General features: G+C 40.8%; 3 protein-coding genes across 3 annotated transcripts; 1 reads left to right on the forward strand and 2 right to left on the reverse strand.

The window, feature by feature from the left end:
- Nucleotides 1–1788: 1788 nt before the first annotated feature.
- LOC146989951 (aminopeptidase Ey-like) lies at nt 1789–10971 on the forward strand. Its single transcript, XM_085766649.1, has 20 exons — nt 1789–2409; nt 3234–3376; nt 3538–3677; nt 4279–4405; nt 4532–4686; nt 4796–4909; nt 5082–5225; nt 5472–5537; nt 5663–5728; nt 6745–6917; nt 7053–7129; nt 7234–7367; nt 7479–7534; nt 7625–7772; nt 7944–8035; nt 8793–8903; nt 8995–9162; nt 9305–9445; nt 9592–9673; nt 10556–10971. The coding sequence occupies exons 1-20, from the start codon at nt 1811–1813 to the stop codon at nt 10712–10714; spliced, it is 2895 nt and encodes a 964-aa protein (XP_085622775.1). The 5' UTR covers nt 1789–1810; the 3' UTR covers nt 10715–10971.
- A 599-nt stretch (nt 10972–11570) lies between these two features.
- On the reverse strand, nt 11571–12901 carry mespaa (mesoderm posterior aa). The gene is made up of 2 exons (XM_085773119.1): nt 11924–12901; nt 11571–11813 (listed from the first exon to the last, which is right to left on the reverse strand). The coding sequence occupies exons 1-2, from the start codon at nt 12608–12610 to the stop codon at nt 11727–11729; spliced, it is 774 nt and encodes a 257-aa protein (XP_085629245.1). The 5' UTR covers nt 12611–12901; the 3' UTR covers nt 11571–11726.
- Nucleotides 12902–16802: 3901 nt separating this feature from the next.
- Nucleotides 16803–17993, reverse strand: LOC146989953 (uncharacterized). The gene is made up of 2 exons (XM_085773120.1): nt 17194–17993; nt 16803–17075 (listed from the first exon to the last, which is right to left on the reverse strand). The coding sequence occupies exons 1-2, from the start codon at nt 17950–17952 to the stop codon at nt 17022–17024; spliced, it is 813 nt and encodes a 270-aa protein (XP_085629246.1). The 5' UTR covers nt 17953–17993; the 3' UTR covers nt 16803–17021.
- Nucleotides 17994–18271: the final 278 nt, after the last annotated feature.

The raw sequence follows: 18271 nt of genomic DNA on the forward strand, positions 1-18271 counted from the left end.
ACTTGGTTTCCATAGGAGTAAAAAAAACCCTGATACATCAGAGAATCAATTCTAAAAATCCAAAAACTCTCTGTGAAGTAATTTATTAGGTCGATCTTCACCTGTGATAGACTTCCTCTATCCATACAGTACCCCCCACTTTTAAAAGGGACTGTTAATGGCAGTTGTGGAAGTGGCGTGCTGTAGGGTAATCTGATCTGATACGATTTTTATTATGATTTTTATTGTGTTCTGCCACTCTGTAGTGCAGTTGTTCTAAAAGTGTTTACTTGGATGAGTGAAGGGTAGCAATATATTAGATTATCTGTATATTTAATATACAGTATGTCTGCTGCTGATGTTGAATTAAAGATTACAAGTGTTTTGCATACATTTGAAAGTGCAAGTGGCTTTGGGTTTCTTTCTTTCTTTCTTTTTTTGAGTTTGTGGCCACTGTATTTTGCTTTGTACCATCACTTGGCTACAGTTAAAGGGAAAAGACCCCCAGCTATTACAACACATGGTTTAAAACCAGTACAGTCACTGCTATTGCAACCCAGTTGGATTTTGCTTTCATTCTGAAAAATTTACAAAGAATAACACTTAATTATTTCTGAAGACAAGACTCGACAGGTCTAGGACAAAGCACAGACAGTTGTGCAATATCCTGCTATGTCATTGCCACATGCATGTCACCTCGGTGCTCTTGGAAAGTTACAGGACACGTTACTAAAGGTAGAGATTTGTAATTTTATTAATGATTTTTATTATTTCCTCTATCAAATATGACCAATTATTATTATTATTGTTAGACATCAAAACACTGAGGTTGATATAGCTGTGTATTCGAGGATGTGTAGGGCTCATTTCATGTAAATGCAACCTGAGACAGTTTTTAGGACTTCAGGTTTATTCTCTTCCATTTTATACGGTAAAATGAATTGTTTATATGATGGACTTTGACTTATGCCAAACTGTGGCTGAACACAGAGTATGTGTACTGTGTCTGAATGCATCCTGCATAGACTGAAGCAGGCACATGCGGTTTCCACTGCGTTGTCTGTTTAGACATGATGTCAGTATCTGACTCATTTTGACATCAGAGCAACACAATTCTCCATAAGTTACTTGAGTAACTGTCTTCCCTATAAATACAATTGTCTACGAAGGGATTTGGATTTTCTTATAAGGGGAGGTCTCAGACCGTCAGATCCATCATTCTTCAGTTCAATGGAGTGCTAACAATTCTCTTTAACTTTTTGCTTTAATTGGGAAAGGGTTGACTGATTGTCTGTGGATTTATGTAAGTACTGCATTCTAATCTAAAAAAAAAATCTCTTTCTGTTTAAGATGTTTTTTGTTGTTGAAGTAGATTCCACATTCAGTAAATATGTGTGGGCCTCACTTTTTTTGGTCAACCAAAAATAATTTATGTTCTTCAAAATATTTGAGGATAACTCATTTCGCCATTGGGTAGCCAGATCTGTATTGTATACACTTGACACACACACACACACACACACCCTTAGTTCACGCCCACTACTTTTTTCCCACCACCACACAATTTACAGCAGTGAATAAACAGAGACAACACAGGCCAACTTGTTAAAGAGGGCCATTATCCAGAGTCATTCTGCAGGTATAAAGTTCACAGATTGGGAAGAACTCTCTCTTATCTCAAGGACTTTTTTTTTCCCAACTCATTGTTTTGGACTTTCAGCTGTTTTCCCGGCCCAGAAGATCAACCATTAACTTTGGGCTGAATCTAACACGCCAGGACATAAATAGCCATCAGTTTCCCCCTTCTGTCTTCTTCTTCTCTGCTGGAGACATGGGGAAAGGCTTCTACATCAGCAAAGCGGTCGCCGTGACGTGTGGGGTTGTAGCCGTCGGTGCTGTGGCCACCATCATAGCCCTGTCTGTGGTTTACAGTCAGGAGAAATCTAAGAATGAAGGCACATCCACTCCCAGCCCTGACACCACCACGCAACCACCCTCCACCACGCCGTCCACCCCAAAGGAGCCTTGGCAGCGCTACAGACTCCCAGACTCCCTTGCTCCCATCTCCTACAATGTGACCCTGTGGCCACGGCTGGTGCCAAACAAAGATAAACTGTACATCTTCACTGGGAACTCCACAGTGGTCTTCAAGTGTGTGAAGGAGACCGACCTCATCATTATCCACTCCAACAAGCTGAATCTCACCACCTTCGAGGGACACCATGCCGTGTTGACAGGCCTGAATGGAGCCACTGCTCCCGGGCTGAAGGAAACTTGGCTGGAGAGTCCCACCCAATACCTGGTGATCCAACTCAACAGCCCACTACAGGTCGACAGCACCTATGAGCTCTTCACTGACTTCGTTGGGGAGCTTGCTGATGACCTGGGAGGATTCTACAGGAGTGAATACGATGAAGATGGGGTGAAAAAGTATGATGTTTATTATTATTATTATTATTATTATTATTATTATTATTATTATTATTATTATTATTACTAATAGTTAAAAAAAATTTTATTTCATTGGTTTGTAATATTTCAGTTGGGTTTCAAGAGTAATATCATAGCAAGGATTTGACGAAGGCATTCTAAAATATAGTAAGTAGGTAGTTGAATTACTATTTTGGACATTGTAGTTTCATGCTGAAAATCTGATGGTGAGATGGCAAAGATGAAACAACAACCAGCAGTAGGCAGCTTGGCTCAGCACAGAGACTGAGAACACATGGAAACAGCTAACCTACCTGGCTCTTTCCGATCGTGACAAAATCAGCCAGCAAACACTTCTAAGTCCTTGTCATAACTATGAAATATCTCACAATTTTGCCTGTTTCCCGGTGACTTGCTGTTAGTTTCACAATTAAGACATCTTTTAGCCCAGGATGCCAAAAGCTTATAAGTGCTGCTATGTTTAGGATTGGAAATATTCCCACTTTGGTGCCTCCTAGTGGCTGTATCAAGAAATACATTGTAGCAAAAGGAAATGCATATGCAGGTGATATTTATTTTAAACCTTTTGTTACACATATTATTACAACTGCTGCCTCACACACATTTTCCATGGTACATTACAAATTTACAGTGGAAACTGGAGGTGTTAGCAAGAACGCAGAGGTGACTAAGACAGATTTACTTCCTAAAAAAAAAAAAACTTTAGAGAATAACTCAGAGACACCACACAGGAATTATGTTTTTGTCTGAGAGTGTGGGGTGTTGGCATTTCTTATACTGATGTGGGCATCTGCTGTCATCAGAGTTGTGGCCACAACCCAGATGCAGCCAACAGATGCAAGGAAAGCCTTCCCCTGCTTCGATGAGCCGGCTATGAAAGCTATCTTCCACATGACTCTCATTCACCCCCAGGATACCGTGGCCCTGTCCAATGCCATGAACCATGGTAACTTCCTGTTTCACTGTTTCCTCCTTCATCAATAATACACTTATATATTAGATTTTGCAGCTACAAACATAAAGTGCTCTATCGTAGTGTACTATGCCCACATAATGAGCTCATGTTTCCACATTTCTAAACCTTCTGTCATCTTTGTCCCCACACAGAGCCTGTCAACACCACTGTGGAAGGCCAGAATGTAACCGTGACAAGTTTTGAACCCACAGAAATCATGTCAACCTACTTGCTGGCTTTTGTTGTGTGTGAGTTTTCCTACATTGGGACGGAACCAGGAGCTAAAGTTTTGGTAATTATCTTATTAAATCTTACAATCAGAACCAAACACTGAAAATGGTGTAAGGTGTCTTGATTCTGATATCATTATTGCTTTTGTTTCCCAGTCATTTTATAGAGTATGTTACAGTAAGTTTGCTATTTACAGTAATAGTTAAATATGACTGTAGCACTGTGAACTGCTGTGCTGTGACCTCCCTGTGGAGCAGAACAAGGGAGAAGAGGATTTGTGAACAATGAGTTCAAACATTAAGAATAAGCCTGGGGAACAACTCTTTGCCCCCAAACAACTTCAGATACTAATACTGGATTATTTGCTACTATAATCTGTTATCTTCTATTGGACCACAGTTGCACCTACAGCTTGAATAAGGGCCAGTGTAAGTTATGCCAATAGAGTCTGAACATTGCTGTCCTAGGACTTGAGTTGGAACAGTTACATACAAGTAATCAAATCCAAGCCAAAAAGAAAAATAAATATCTCTAACAATTCAAGCTACCAGAAGCACACCCGTTTTGGCCTATTCTTTGCTGCCCTGCCGTCTTGGTTGGTTGCAGTCTGCCCTCTGCTGGTGTGGTCAGGACTCTCTCTATAAACCACTTTTTCTGTGCAGATCAGGATCTGGGCTCGCAGAAAAGCCATAGATGAGGGCCAAGGAAACTATGCCCTTGAGAAGACAGGGCCCATACTGGCATTCTTTGAGAAATACTACAATTCACCATACCCCCTCACAAAATCAGGTAGGAACCACAAACACCCACGGGCCACCACATGGATGGTGAATTAGCCAATTTTTACTTTACACTCTGATTTAGTAAATTAAGCTATCGAAAAATGACCAGTTCCAACCCTTTTGATCATTTTAGATCAGATCGCTCTTCCTGACTTCAGTGCTGGAGCCATGGAAAACTGGGGCCTGATCACCTACAGGGAGACCGCCCTCTTATATAACCCTGATGTGTCTTCCAATGGAGACAAGGAGTGGGTGGCAACGGTCATCTCCCATGAGCTCGCTCACATGGTAATACACTGAACAAATCCCAGTGGTGTACTACCCCCCTAAAACAACCCAAATCTTTGACGGTATCTTTGAAATGTGGTTGTACTAAAATAATGGTCTGTCCTCTTAGTGGTTTGGGAACTTGGTGACCACGAGGTGGTGGAACGACTTGTGGCTCAATGAAGGATTTGCCACCTACGTCTCTTATCTTGGAGCCAACTATGCTGAACCAGAATGGAATATGGTGAGGTTCTGCATGCTGTCAGATGAGTTGTCCAAGATGACATAGTGTCAGTCAAGACCTGGAAATGTGGATATAGAAATCAATATAACAGCTGAACACATTTTGTGATGCTAATATGCTCACTGTATTCAATTACACCAACACTTTGTATGTTTGTTTGTTTGTGTTTTAGAAAGATTTAATAGTTTTGAATGAGATCATTGGTGTGATGGCTGTGGACGCCTTAGCCACCTCCCATCCCCTTTCATCCAAAGAAGAGGAGATCATGAGGCCAGATCAAATCAGTCAACTGTTTGACTCCATCACATACAGCAAGGTAGAGTATAATAGAGGGTAAAACACCACAACAACATTATCCCAATGTATAACTGTCTGCAAGCCCCATTGCGCCATCACATACACAAGGTAACGATGAGTCGTATCAAGGACTTCTGTTTCTGCTATGAGGGTTACAGAACAGAATTAACAATGAATTGCAGATCTTCAATAACAGATTTGCTCTAATTCTGTCACATCTGATATATCACCCTCACACACTGTTCACTTCCATTTTCTATTACAGGGGGCTGCAGTCCTCAGGATGCTCTCAGAGTTTATCACTGAGTCTGTCTTTTCCAAAGGACTCCATGTAAGTGCAGCTGATTATATTGATAACTATCGTAATCTGAACGTGTCGTAAAAATGACCTGCATCCAGCCTAATTTATTTTGTTCCCCACAAAAGTATAACTGAAGGTTTATGATGTGTTTGCAGACATACTTGGAGGAGTACAAGTATAACAACACAGTCTACACAGACCTCTGGAAGCACCTGCAAATGGTGAGATAGCACCATCATCATGACTGCTCTTTTCACACAAAACATGTAATTATAATGCCTTCAACACTGAGCAAAAACTGTAGCACTATTCAGCTAAACCCACTGATTAAGAGTGAGTCTTACAACATATCCAGCATGTTAATCATTTCATCATATCAGTTTCATGAAACATGGCAACTGAGTTTCAATATAGGCTACTGTAAAAAGGGGTGAGCTCTAAACCCCACAGTTCTCTGTAGCTCACATATTGTAGTCACTCAACTTTGGTTTGACTGATATCACCTTATAAAAAAATTAAGATTCTAGAATTTTTTTTAAGTTATCGGCTCTTGCAAATGAACTCTTCATATAAATATAATGCAAATGGCCTACTGTACTTCTATAATATACAGAAATACATTTAATACTATTGATTTGGTGTTGTTCATCCTGTACTAAAACACAGATCTTTTTGCTGCTGACTTATCATAGATGTGTTAGCAACCTATTTAAACATTAAGCCACAGATACGAAAACATTACCGTAGTCATGTGTCAGCACTCCTAATGTTATTTACTTTCTTTTAACGCTGTCTTGCTCTCAACTATATATGGCCCTTAAAGCAGCCACACACTCTACTACTGTATGTTCACCAGTTATTTGTCAAATTTGTTTTGAGTGCGTAGTTCATTAATGTGTAATGGGTCTTTAGGAAAAAATGTCAAATGGTGGCCAATGTTAGCTCCAGCTAGATGTTGCTACAGTTAGGTGTAGGCCTACCTGATATTACATTTTCTGACTTAACTTCTGCCTATTTGCCTGTCCGAAGATCAGGTGAAGGTTTAGATGTTTTAGTAGGCTACTTCATGTAAAATCAAATATAGAATTAAAATGCTAGGCTATATTAAATTAAATTAAATTATTAAAAATATTTCAAATCACATTTGAAGGCTGCCCTCTATCTAAAAAGGAAAAGATGATACTTCAGCAGTGAGTAACAAATGTTATTATTAATATTTGAACATTCATGTTCACAGGCAGTGGATGAAGCTGGCGTATCACTGCCCGCCTCTGTGGAGGTTATCATGAACCGATGGATCCTTCAGATGGGATTCCCTGTGATCACCATCGACACCACGACGGGAAAAGTCACACAGAAACACTTCCTGCTGGATCCAGACTCAGTAGTGGACAGACCTTCACCATTCAAGTAGGAACAACTTTTTAATGTAAAAATATACTATTGAATGAACAGTATGTTGTTATTTACAATACTATACTAAACCCAGTTACTCTCTTTGTGCACTGTCCTTTCATATGAATGGCTGGGTGGATCTTACTTCAGTTACGAGTGGTATGTTCCCATTACATGGATTAAGACTGGAGTACAGAGAGACCAATATTGGCTTACTAAGAAAGAAGGTAAGGTTTTAAGTTTATCTCAGGTGTATTTTCAGAGCAGTTAATGGGTGATGAATTCAAGGTGAAAAAACATATGCATTAATTTTTCATGTCCTTCCAAACAGCCACAAACAACAACATGACTCTCAGTGTTGGTGACTGGTTGGTGGCCAACATAAATATGGCAGGCTTCTACAGAGTCAACTATGACTCTGACAACTGGGAGCGTCTCCTCTCAGCACTCAGCTCTAAACATAAGGTATAACACCAGCAAATGGAAATGATGCTGTAGTAAGGCTGCAGTGTTGCTAAATGACCACCTATACCTCCAAAGACAATTTCTTTAATGAGGCCCCTGCTCACTTTTCAGGATATTCCAGTGATCAACCGGGCTCAGATTATTGATGATGCTTTTAACCTTGCAAGGTGAGATCATGTTTAAATATATGTGCCACTGCCTATGTGTAAATATGTGTATAAAATATACAATGTTGTAGTAATATATAACCTTTTCAGGTCAAAGATAGTGAACACTACTCTAGCCCTGAGAACTACCAAGTTCCTCAGTAAAGAAGTGGAGTACATGCCCTGGCAGACAGCCAGTCGTAACTTGGACTATTTCTTCCTCATGTTTGACCGCAGTGAAGTGTACGGACCCATGCAGGTTCGTAAAGAATGGTCAATAGCATGCATGATGATTATTGAACTGATTGACTGAAAAGTTGTAGGTACTGTATATTAATCAGTATGAACGTATGAATGCAACTCTAGTTAATTATTTCTGAATGACAGATTTCTCTTGTCTAACAAATGACCCACTCTGTTCCTTCCTCAGGCTTACATAAAGAAACAGGTCACTCCTTTGTTCAACCACTTCAAAACTCTCACTGCCAACTGGACAAAGATCCCTGATAAACACACTGACCAGTAAGGATGTTAACATCATGTTCTGTTTTCTAACCATGTCTGTGTCAAACACACCGATGTGGCAGGATTCGGGTTGATACAGGGGCCTCTTGTCATAATGTTGCAATGATCATGACATAAAAAGGGAAATAAGGGTAAAAAATTCTGCTGCACAACCGTCTGCTGTTGGTAGATGAGGTAGGTCAGAAAAATGATACAATACGATGAATGTACAACTGTACCACGCTGAGAGGTGCAGATAAAGAAAATACTTAGATATAGTGATGGCAGATTTATTCTCAGGGGTTCTTTTAGCAACCCTGATAAATGCCAAAAAAGGGAAAAATGAAAAAGTGAGGTAACATCCTATCAGTGAAAAGATAGAAAGCAGATGTGAGCCAGGCTCTGTTTCTGTACTCCACTCATCTAGGATACAATCAGTCCACTAGAGCGCTCTTGACTTTTTCACGTCAAAACACGTTTGATGAATTGTTGTTATTCTTTGTGAGTCAGAGTGAAAAAGCAGGATTTTTCTTTTATCTTTCATTCCAGTCCAAAATGTACTGTATCTTCTAGGCTACCTCTTTGAAAAACAGACCCTCTGATAAACAATAGCACATTTTTCTGTTGTTAGTGTTTGTGTTTAGCCTAAGCTTAGGAAGAGCCTCAATTTGCATGATTAGCATAGTTGTTGTTGACCCTTTGTCTTGCTTTATTGGACAACTTGATTTGTGTGTCATTTCTCTCGACCCATGTATCATCTTATGTCTTTGTCCAGGTACAATCAGGTGAATGCAATCTCCATGGCCTGCAGCACTGGAGTGCCAGGTTGTAATGATCTGACCACTGCCTGGTTCAAAGAGTGGATGGAAAACCCAGCTAAAAACAAGTGTGTTCACCCTCCACAGTTTCTTTACTTCCACTGTTTCCTTTTCTTTTCCAATCATTTTAACTCTTTCCGGTCTTTTCAAACCTTCCAGCATCAGCGCCAATCTCAGGTCCACAGTGTACTGCAATGCCATCGCAGCAGGAGGACAGAAGGAGTGGGACTTTGCATGGTCCATGTACAAGAATGCTACAATTGCTTCAGAGGCTGAGAAACTCATGTATGCTCTGTCGTGTGCCAAACAGCCCTGGCTGCTGAACAGGTCAGTTGCAGTGACCTATGGGTATTTTTTTTGTTTCATGATTTTACACCAATGCTCCAAATGAGAGGACCTTTGTACTTGGTGTTTTTGGTGTGGCCAATGAAGCATTACAATAGTGCTTGTTTTGCTGAATGTGTTATAGGTATCTGGAGTATTGTCTGGACCCAAATAAGATCCGTAAGCAGGATGCCACCTTCACCATTGTTTACATTGCTGGTAACCCCATCGGTCAACCCCTGGCTTGGGACTTTATCAGAGCCAACTGGAACCACATATTCAATGAGTGAGTTTTCCCCTATAAAGTACCACCAAGTTGTGTTGGCACATTGCTATGGAGAAAACACAAATTAAAAGAGTCCATCGTAACACCTTTGGTGACAGAGTCTGTTTGTTTGCACAATGATTCACCTATTTTTGTCTTTTCTTCAGCTATGGTGGTGGATCATTTTCCTTTGGAAGACTAATTGATGGAGTGACAAAACGTTTCTCTACTGAGTTTGACTACAAGCAGGTATAGTTTCACCTTTATTTGGTCTTATTTGCACAGCCTAAGTTTTTGGTTTGCATCCATCAGTTCTGATTTGATTAACAAAGAGGATTAGATATTATTTGCACTGATGCATGAATGTACACAGCATTTTAATGATTAAATTCAACATTAATTAATCAACTAATTCTTTGGAGAATATCATCAAAGATGTCAAATGTCCATCACAACTTCCCACAGCCCAAAGTGACACATTCAGATTGCTTGCTTTCTACTCACAATGATTTTCTACTCATGATGATTTTCACAATGATATTTGGTATTATTGCATAAAAAAAACTCTTGAAAACTAATTTTCTGTCAATCTTTCAGGCTCCTCATGTGTTCTGTTTACAAAATCTCAAACAGTTACTTGTATTTGTACCTTAACTAAGAATTACATCTGTGTAGTGGAGTAAAATAATACAGTGGCATGAAATAGGAAAAATACAGGTAACACTTTCTAATAAGTACACATTATTAAGCATTAGTTTAGCATTAAATGCTGAATTCATAATTTATTACACATGAATACTCATAAGTATGTAGTTTATAAACACAGTTAAAAATATTTTATTCATCATTGATTAGCACTAACTGTATTTATAAACTACATACTAATGAGTATTCATGCATTATAAATGAAGAATTCAATATGTATTAATGCTTAACTAATGCTTAATAGTGTGTACTTATTATAAAGTGTTACCAAAGTACAAATAGCTCAAATTACATTATCCAAGTGTTATATTGAATGACTTCTGAGAAAATCTTAGACATTAGTACTCGTCTAGTGCTCACACTCTACACTTTTTACATAATAATGCCAGTCATAAAACCCAGTTTTCTCACCTGGTTCCTTTGCAGCTGCAACAGTTCAAAGAAGACAATGCAGGGAACTTCGGCTCAGCCACCTCAGCAGTTGAACAGGCGCTGGAGAGAACCAAGGCCAACATGAACTGGGTGGCCATGAACAAGGAACAGGTGCTTAACTGGTTCAAAAGTGAAGCCTCCTCTCTATTTTAATGAAGCAATCACATGGGTAACTTAAACATCAGCTAAACCTAAGTTTTAAGTAATATGTATATTCTTAATGAGGGGAATTTTTTGTAATATAAAGTTTTGATAAAACATTTTTGTAGATGAAGATTATGGATATGGAAAATATATTATTTGATGTATGTACTCTGAAACCCTGACAACATTTGAAAGATCACATAATTTTTTTTACATGAACGTGAAATAAATTATTTTTATGTGAAATAAAAACTGTTTTAAAAAAAGTAACATTTTGTACCTCCATATTTAAAAAAACCCCACTATTTCTTTTGAGAACAAGCAGAAGGAGCACAATGAAGTATTTTGGTGCAGAGCAGCTGCAGACATCTGGACAACATCGCACATCTCATTGTTGACACAAGAACAGTGCGAAACATTAATTCACAAAGTGGAGCAGCTATCTCCCACTGTAGACTGACAGAGCTTATGCCCATATTAAGTTCTGAGTCATGTATGAATCCAAACACAACAGGGGTGGGACAATCAGAACCAACAGAGACATAAAACTTATTTGACAGGATAATTGCTCAAGACTCTGAACCCGGTCCAGGACCAGTTATTTATTATGAGGGTTTTTTTCAGGATCCCAAGAAGAGAAGAAGTGTTTACACAGGATAGAAGAGGTGCCAATTAACTGGTCCCAGTTCAGCTGCCACCTCTCTCAGCAGGGGTCTTTCCTTAAAGTCTTTAGAGGGGATGTGCTCCCTGTTTAACACCTCAGTGTCCTGCTGCAGTGTTTGTGTAAGGAAGTGGAACCAAGCACCAAGTAAATACACCAACAAGCTCAAAGGTTGATATGAATAATAATGTTTATTCTCAGCTCAATAAATACATAGTTCTATATACAAAAAACACATAAAACGACGAACACATATTTTGTTCAAAATAACAAAAATTGTGTGGTTTTACCCACAGATTTTGATAGAGGTCATTGTTGCAATGAAAATAGTTGAGATGACTGTCATATGAGTCATAGGTCTCAACACTGTCCAGAGTAAGCAGCATTTTCTAGTTGTTGCTGTGGCGTCCAGTACTGCTCAGTGGTGAAGCAAACTCCACTAGGAACCTGACAAAACAAAACAGAGTTTGGTTAGAAACTCACTCAAGTTCAAGTCAACAGTTTATTGTAAATAAATCTGAAATGTACAGAAGATTGTAAGCATGATGTGAACATACCTGATATGCGTGCTGCTGAGCGGAGAGCTGGGCTGTGCTAATGGTATTGCAGTTTGATTGTTGCGCGCTGTAGCCGACTGTTGGCTGACCCAGGAACTGGTTGAGGGTTTGGGGCTGCTCTGTGAAGCCCGAGTATCTCCTCTGCTCCAGCACCTCTTCGCTGAGGCCCAGTTGAGCCGACAGGTAGGAGATATAGCGGATGGTGAGGCGCAGCGTGTCGATCTTGGTCAGGGTCTGTCCCGCAGGGGCCACTGACTGCGGGAGGTATGTCCTGAGGTGATTCAGAGCCTTGGTCAGATCCCTCATCCTCAGCTTCTCCCTCTCGCTGGCTGTCTGGCGCTTCTTCCCAGGATACCTGGACCTTGATTTCTTGGTGGTAGATGCTGTGGAAGGTCTGGAGCAGGGCAGACTCTGTGTCTCCTGGGTGAGACTGGGTGCTTCAGGGCTGCTGAAGAGGAAACAGTCCAAGGCATCTTGTTCCTTTGAGGCTGCCTGGAGGGAGGCGGGTGAGAAGGAGAAGGAGTCCACAGAGGAGGTGGGAGAAAGGCTGCTGACGGCGCTGAAGTAACCCGGGTCCGAAGCTGCATCGTAGGCCACAGGATCGTAACATTTCTCCAGCAGGGACTCGCAGTCAAACAGGAAGGAGTTCTCCTGGAGCTGGGGAGTAGAGCAGTAGGACTTCTCCATGGTCAATGTTGCAGTGGTTGTAGGCTCTTTCCTGAGCAGTGAGCTGTCAGTGTGTTGCTGGTAAGGCAGTCAGAAGATAGTGAGGAGAAACAGGGAGGCTGCTCAATATATGTGGTGTGAGGTGTGAGGTTGCACCTCAGAGAGCCACTTCTGGTCCTGAGAGGCTCTGAGAGCAGGCCTGACACCTTGGCCAGGGGGTCCCATGGGAAACAGGCAAGCTCCAGCACAAGGTGTGACGTGGCAGCTCGCACAAGCATCATAAAGTAGTCTGATTCACACTATACACTTCTGCAGCCTGGGAACATGACCCTGGCATGACAGGAGCTGCACCGGTTACAGGCCTGTCCCTGAACCTGAGGGATTTTATTTGTAAGAATTAGTCTCTCACCAACACCAATGGTTTATATGAATGTCTCAATAAAATGGAGAACCACAACTTCAGGTCCAGTCAAATCTGTATCCTTTCAACATCCACATGTTATTATTGTATAGTGTCTCATTGAACATAATTCTTCATGTTAGCTCTGGGCAACAAACTAGTTGTCACTAGTCAGACCAGTCCTCACTAGTCCGCACTAGTCTGACTGGTCAGACTAGCAAGGAATAGTCAGACCGATGCGTTGCGAACTGATGAAGACGCTTGGATGTAAGAGGTGAAACATCTTCCTAGACAAATGCAAGTCCAGTTGCCTTCAATTCAATTTGTTGCCCAGAGATAACTATGACCTGGATGAATGAGAATATCCATAGACAATTTTTCATGTTAAATCTGCTCTTTCTGCTCTAGGATCTATTTCCCTGTGAGCTCTGGCTGGAGAAGTGTGCCGGGGCAGCTGGGTGGTGTGAGGAGTTGACACCTTTGCTCCTGTTTGGACAGCAGTTGTGGCCTCTGTGCTGGGAACCAGGACCCTCTGAAAGAGTGTGCAGCACAAGCATGTTAACATTCATACAAAACAAGCTAAGCAACTAGCCCTGTCCCACTGTACCATTTTACTCCGTTTCCTGGCCGTGAAAACACATTCATTAGCAGATAATACAAACGGTTAATGGGTAATATACGTACTGTCCATACATGTCATCTTAATTTATAGAGTAAACACAACATTTCCTGCACATTTACTGCTTGTTGGTTTGCATTTCTTCCTTCCTTCATTTGAAACAAAACAAAAATTGAATACACTTGTGTGCTATATGAAAAGTCTTACTGTAATGTATTAAAGCAGAAGTAAGCGATCCGGTCGTTTTGGCTAATGCTGCGTTCGAGGCCGGCTTTTGAAACCGTAAATTACAGCTTCAAGTCACAACTTACGACTTTGTAGCGTTCCAGGCAACCCACTCGTGTTTTTCCGACCTGTTTTACCGGTGAAAGTGCACTATAACTCGTGACTTCCAACCCGTGAACTCGTACCAGATCGAACTGGTACGACTTCACAGGTCGGAAAAACACGAGTTACGAGTTGCCTTGAACGCACCATAACAGTCCTCGTCCCTACGTCACCACATTCACGGCGTCCCTTGGCTGCACACACAGCCCTGCATGCCGTTCTTGTAGGATACGATAAATGTTTTCTCCTCGGCTCAGAGCAGAGCAGAGGGACTGACAGACCCGTGTTTCGGTCCAAACACTATATGTAAGTGATTGCTGTCGGAAGATATAACTATTTAAGACTTATATTAACACAAATATATCACTTACTTCTGCTTTAATGTTAGCTTGAAATCTTGTCTCTGAAAACTTGTTGCAGTTCTAATTTATATTTATATTTACATAAATATATTAGATCATGTTCATGTTTATATATGTTATAAAAAAATAATCAAAAACGATCTGAACAGATGTTGATTTCACTAATTTCACAAATGTATAGAAGTAATTTACACGAAGAACATGATTTGAAATAATGCTCAGTGATGTGTACCTTTCCTGACCCCTGGATTCTCTCGGTTAGGTCTGTGGATTTGAATGTCAGGTGTGGACTGTGGATCTGAGTCCTGAGCCATGTTCCCACAAACCACCGTGTCGCATTTGACTCCTGGGGTACCCCATGACTTGGACGTGTGAATCAGTCTCGCGCACAAAGCTCAACTCACTTATGCAAAACAACAAAAAGGAGGATCAACACTAACACTTAGAATTAGTAAAAAATATCCACAGCAATGATAAGGACAACGATTGAACTCCCAACAACTGATTTTGCTGAAAGACTTTTTTTCTCTTCTCTTTGTGAGCAGGAAGGTGTGTGAAGTGACAGCAGGCTTGACAGCTGACCCAGGGACTAGTTCCCATAGTGACCTTTTAACTTCCACCATCCTCTACATTTACCTCATTTACATTAGGTTCATCAATGCAAGCAACCCATTCATAATTCAGGTATTTATACTGTATATTGTTTATTATATTTTTGCCGTTTTCAATATGAATCTGTAGCTCTCATTTATCTTCTGCTGAGCTCTTGGTCTGTAACAAACAGGTTACTGTCATGCTGTATCATCTGATAAAAGATTGAATAGTTACAACCTTAATAAAGTTGATTGAAGTTTAAAGCTGATAAGATCAATACACACAAAAAACTTCAAACATTCCCTTTTCTGCCTGAATAGAAATGCAATTTTTTTTTAATATACATTTTCTCACCGAAAGAGAGCCTAAATAATTCTAGATGCATAAAATTATAAAGCATAATCTGTTTATTATTCATGCATCATGAATTCCCCCAGCTGTCAACTTTCTTTTTCCCTCCCAGGCTGATGATAGAGGGGATCTTCCTTCTCTTAATCCACATTAGCTCTGATGTGTTTACTCACATGTAATGAGGGAATAATCAGCGCCGCAGTGCTAACCCTTTCATCCCACATCCTTTTAGCCAGGAGAGTTTATTAGCTTTACTGTGATGAAAGACCTAAGTGACTATATTAGGCTTTGTGTTAGGTTTGCTGCTTGCATATCAAATGAACTGCATGTAGGTGGCAAACTAAACACTCTGGCCTAATTCCCCAGCCTAATATGCAGATCCACACTTCTCTATGAATATTAAAGGCCCCTCCGTTGGCTTAAACAGGTCATTTGGGCTCTAGGTGAGAGTAGGCAAACAGTAGAGAGGGTCTTATATCTTAGTCTAGACTTAGCGGTGCCAAGGCCCTCTATGTGTTTGCTGAGCCACATTAGCAAAGACACATGAAATACACCAGATAACCCATGGCAGAGGCTGCTCATTGGTCTGCCCACCCTCCACTACTCACCTGTCACATGCTCCAGACTGACAGGAAATGTTAATGTCTCTGATGTAAATCAAGTTTGAGGGGTTTATGTCACTTAATTCCTTTGTAACATGCACATTGGCTTATGGGCAGCTTCCCTATGCCATAAAATTTGCTTTACCTTTAACTTGCTAAGTACTTGCCAAAAAGTATAATATAATATAATATAATATAATATAATATCTATGTACTTAACCACATTTCAGCAAGGGAAAACACCTTTCTTCACCTCACATCAGTGTTCCTATGTATACAATACATGTCATGTCATGCATAGCATGTCATATCATACACATTTATATTATCTACTATATAGGCTATATGTTTTTAATTTATATCCTACACTACATGATGTTACCTGTTTTTTTTTTTTCATGTTGCAATAAATTCCATAAATTTAACTGACTTGAAAAATCTGAAATGATGCAATGACTGAGATCAACAATGAAAAAAACAAAACAAGTATAGGACTTGAACCAATAATCTTAATGATCTCTTCTGTGGTCAGCACATACACGAGATCTGAAGCGTCATCCACTTTTATATGTGCACTTCATTTTATATTAAATATTTCATCATTTCAACATTTCTGCATTAAACAAGATCTGACTGACAGGTGTGCCTTTTTCTTTTAACTTCACCACTGGGGACTTCTTCTGTAGAGAAGACTGTTTTGACATTGTGTGCTGTCACTGTGCCTATGTGACCAGCAGAGGGCACTCTGTGGCATTTTCCCATAAGCATCAGCTTCATACAGCCTCATACAGTTGGGTGAAAGTACAGACGATCCAATGAATTTGAACCTGCAGCCCTTTGTTAACATGCTGCTTACTCACTCCTATTAAAATGAATAATGAACATCTGTCTGAATGATAAAATAGAAAAACTTCACTGCATCATGGGAAGCAGCAATGAAAACAAAAAAAAAACTGAAGACATTTTAATATTTTATTATAAATAGTGGTATAAAGAAATATAAAAATAGTTGTTAGACATATCAATATTTACAAGGAACATTTCATAGGACAAAATAAATAAAATTGTAGAATAGCATATATATTTCAAATAAGTTACTTGATTCACAGTGAGGCAGTAAAAACAGTGAAGTAGTTTGTGTCTGTTGTTGGACGATGATCACGCAGTGTTGGAGTGTTTAACCCCAGTACTCTCTGGGAACCAGCGGGATGCAGAAATCTTTGCCACACATCTGTTTTAAAAAAGAAAACAACAGGAAATGTATAAGCATGTTGTACAAACTGATGCTAAATGTGAGATTTTACATGAGGAATGACTTTAGTAATATCAATGAGTAAATGTCCACATACCTGACAGGAGGGCTGTGTTGTTACAGCTGACTGCATGATGGTGTCAATGTTGATATCTCCCTGAGGAGCTTCACTGTACTGTTTATTGTACTGATCCACTCCAAAACTACAGCTCCCAGACTGCAGCAGACCGCCGTTCTGGTTGTGACACTGGGATGGGTACAGGTTTTGGTTCAGGTTCAGGTTCTGGTTCTGGAGTTGGGTCTCCTGACCGCCTAAAGAGCCGTGCTGAAAGTAACTGAGGATGTCAGGCGAGGAGGTGTCGCTGGCCGAGGTGTCTCCTTGCTCCCTTCTCTGAAACAGCACTTCCTCACTGAGGCCCAGCTGCGCCGACAGGTAGGAGATGTAGCGGATAGTGAGGCGGAGGGTCTCGATCTTTGTCAGAGTCTGTCCGGCGGGGGCCACCGAGGGCGGGAGGTAGGACCTGAGATGATGCAGAGCCTTGGTCAGATCCCTCATCCTCAGCTTCTCCTTCTCGCTGGCACTCTCCCTCTGTTTGCTGCGGATCCGGGTGGCTCGGCCTGACTTCCGGCCGCGTCCAGACAAGGAGAAAGTTGAAGATTTGAGGCTCTGGGAATATCCGGTTTTAGAAGCCTTAGGGGTGGACTGTGGAGGCCGCTGGTAGGAAGGAGACAGGCTGGAGTCCATAGAGTGGACAGGGGACAGTGTTTCTGTAGAGGAAATGCTGGAGAGCTCTGAGTCCGAAAACCACTGGTACTGCAGGCCATAGTTGAGCAGAGAGACTGAGGAGGTATCCATGTTGTGTGGAGGAACTCAGTGGTCTGACTGGAGAGACTGGGAGGCTGTGACTGCTGCTCTGCTCCCTCACACTGGTTTATAAGTCCAGGCCAGGCCACAGAGGTGTTAAGTGACACCTCCGCAGATTCTCACAAACCATCAGTGTCCAAAGCAGAAGCCACTGCCCCTGAAAACACACACACACACACTCCCTCACTGAGACCCTGTCTCTGTATCTCTCCCTCTGAGTCTGGGAAAGTTCAGCTACAGGAGTGGAAGTGTGAATTTTGACTCCTGCTCAAAACAATAAACAGTTTTTACTTTTTGGGGTTTTTTCCAC

The sequence above is a fragment of the Trachurus japonicus genome, chromosome 3, assembly GCF_045865225.1.
Source record: "Trachurus japonicus isolate A0001 chromosome 3, Traja_1.0".
In the NCBI taxonomy this organism is placed as follows: Eukaryota; Metazoa; Chordata; class Actinopteri; order Carangiformes; family Carangidae; genus Trachurus; species Trachurus japonicus.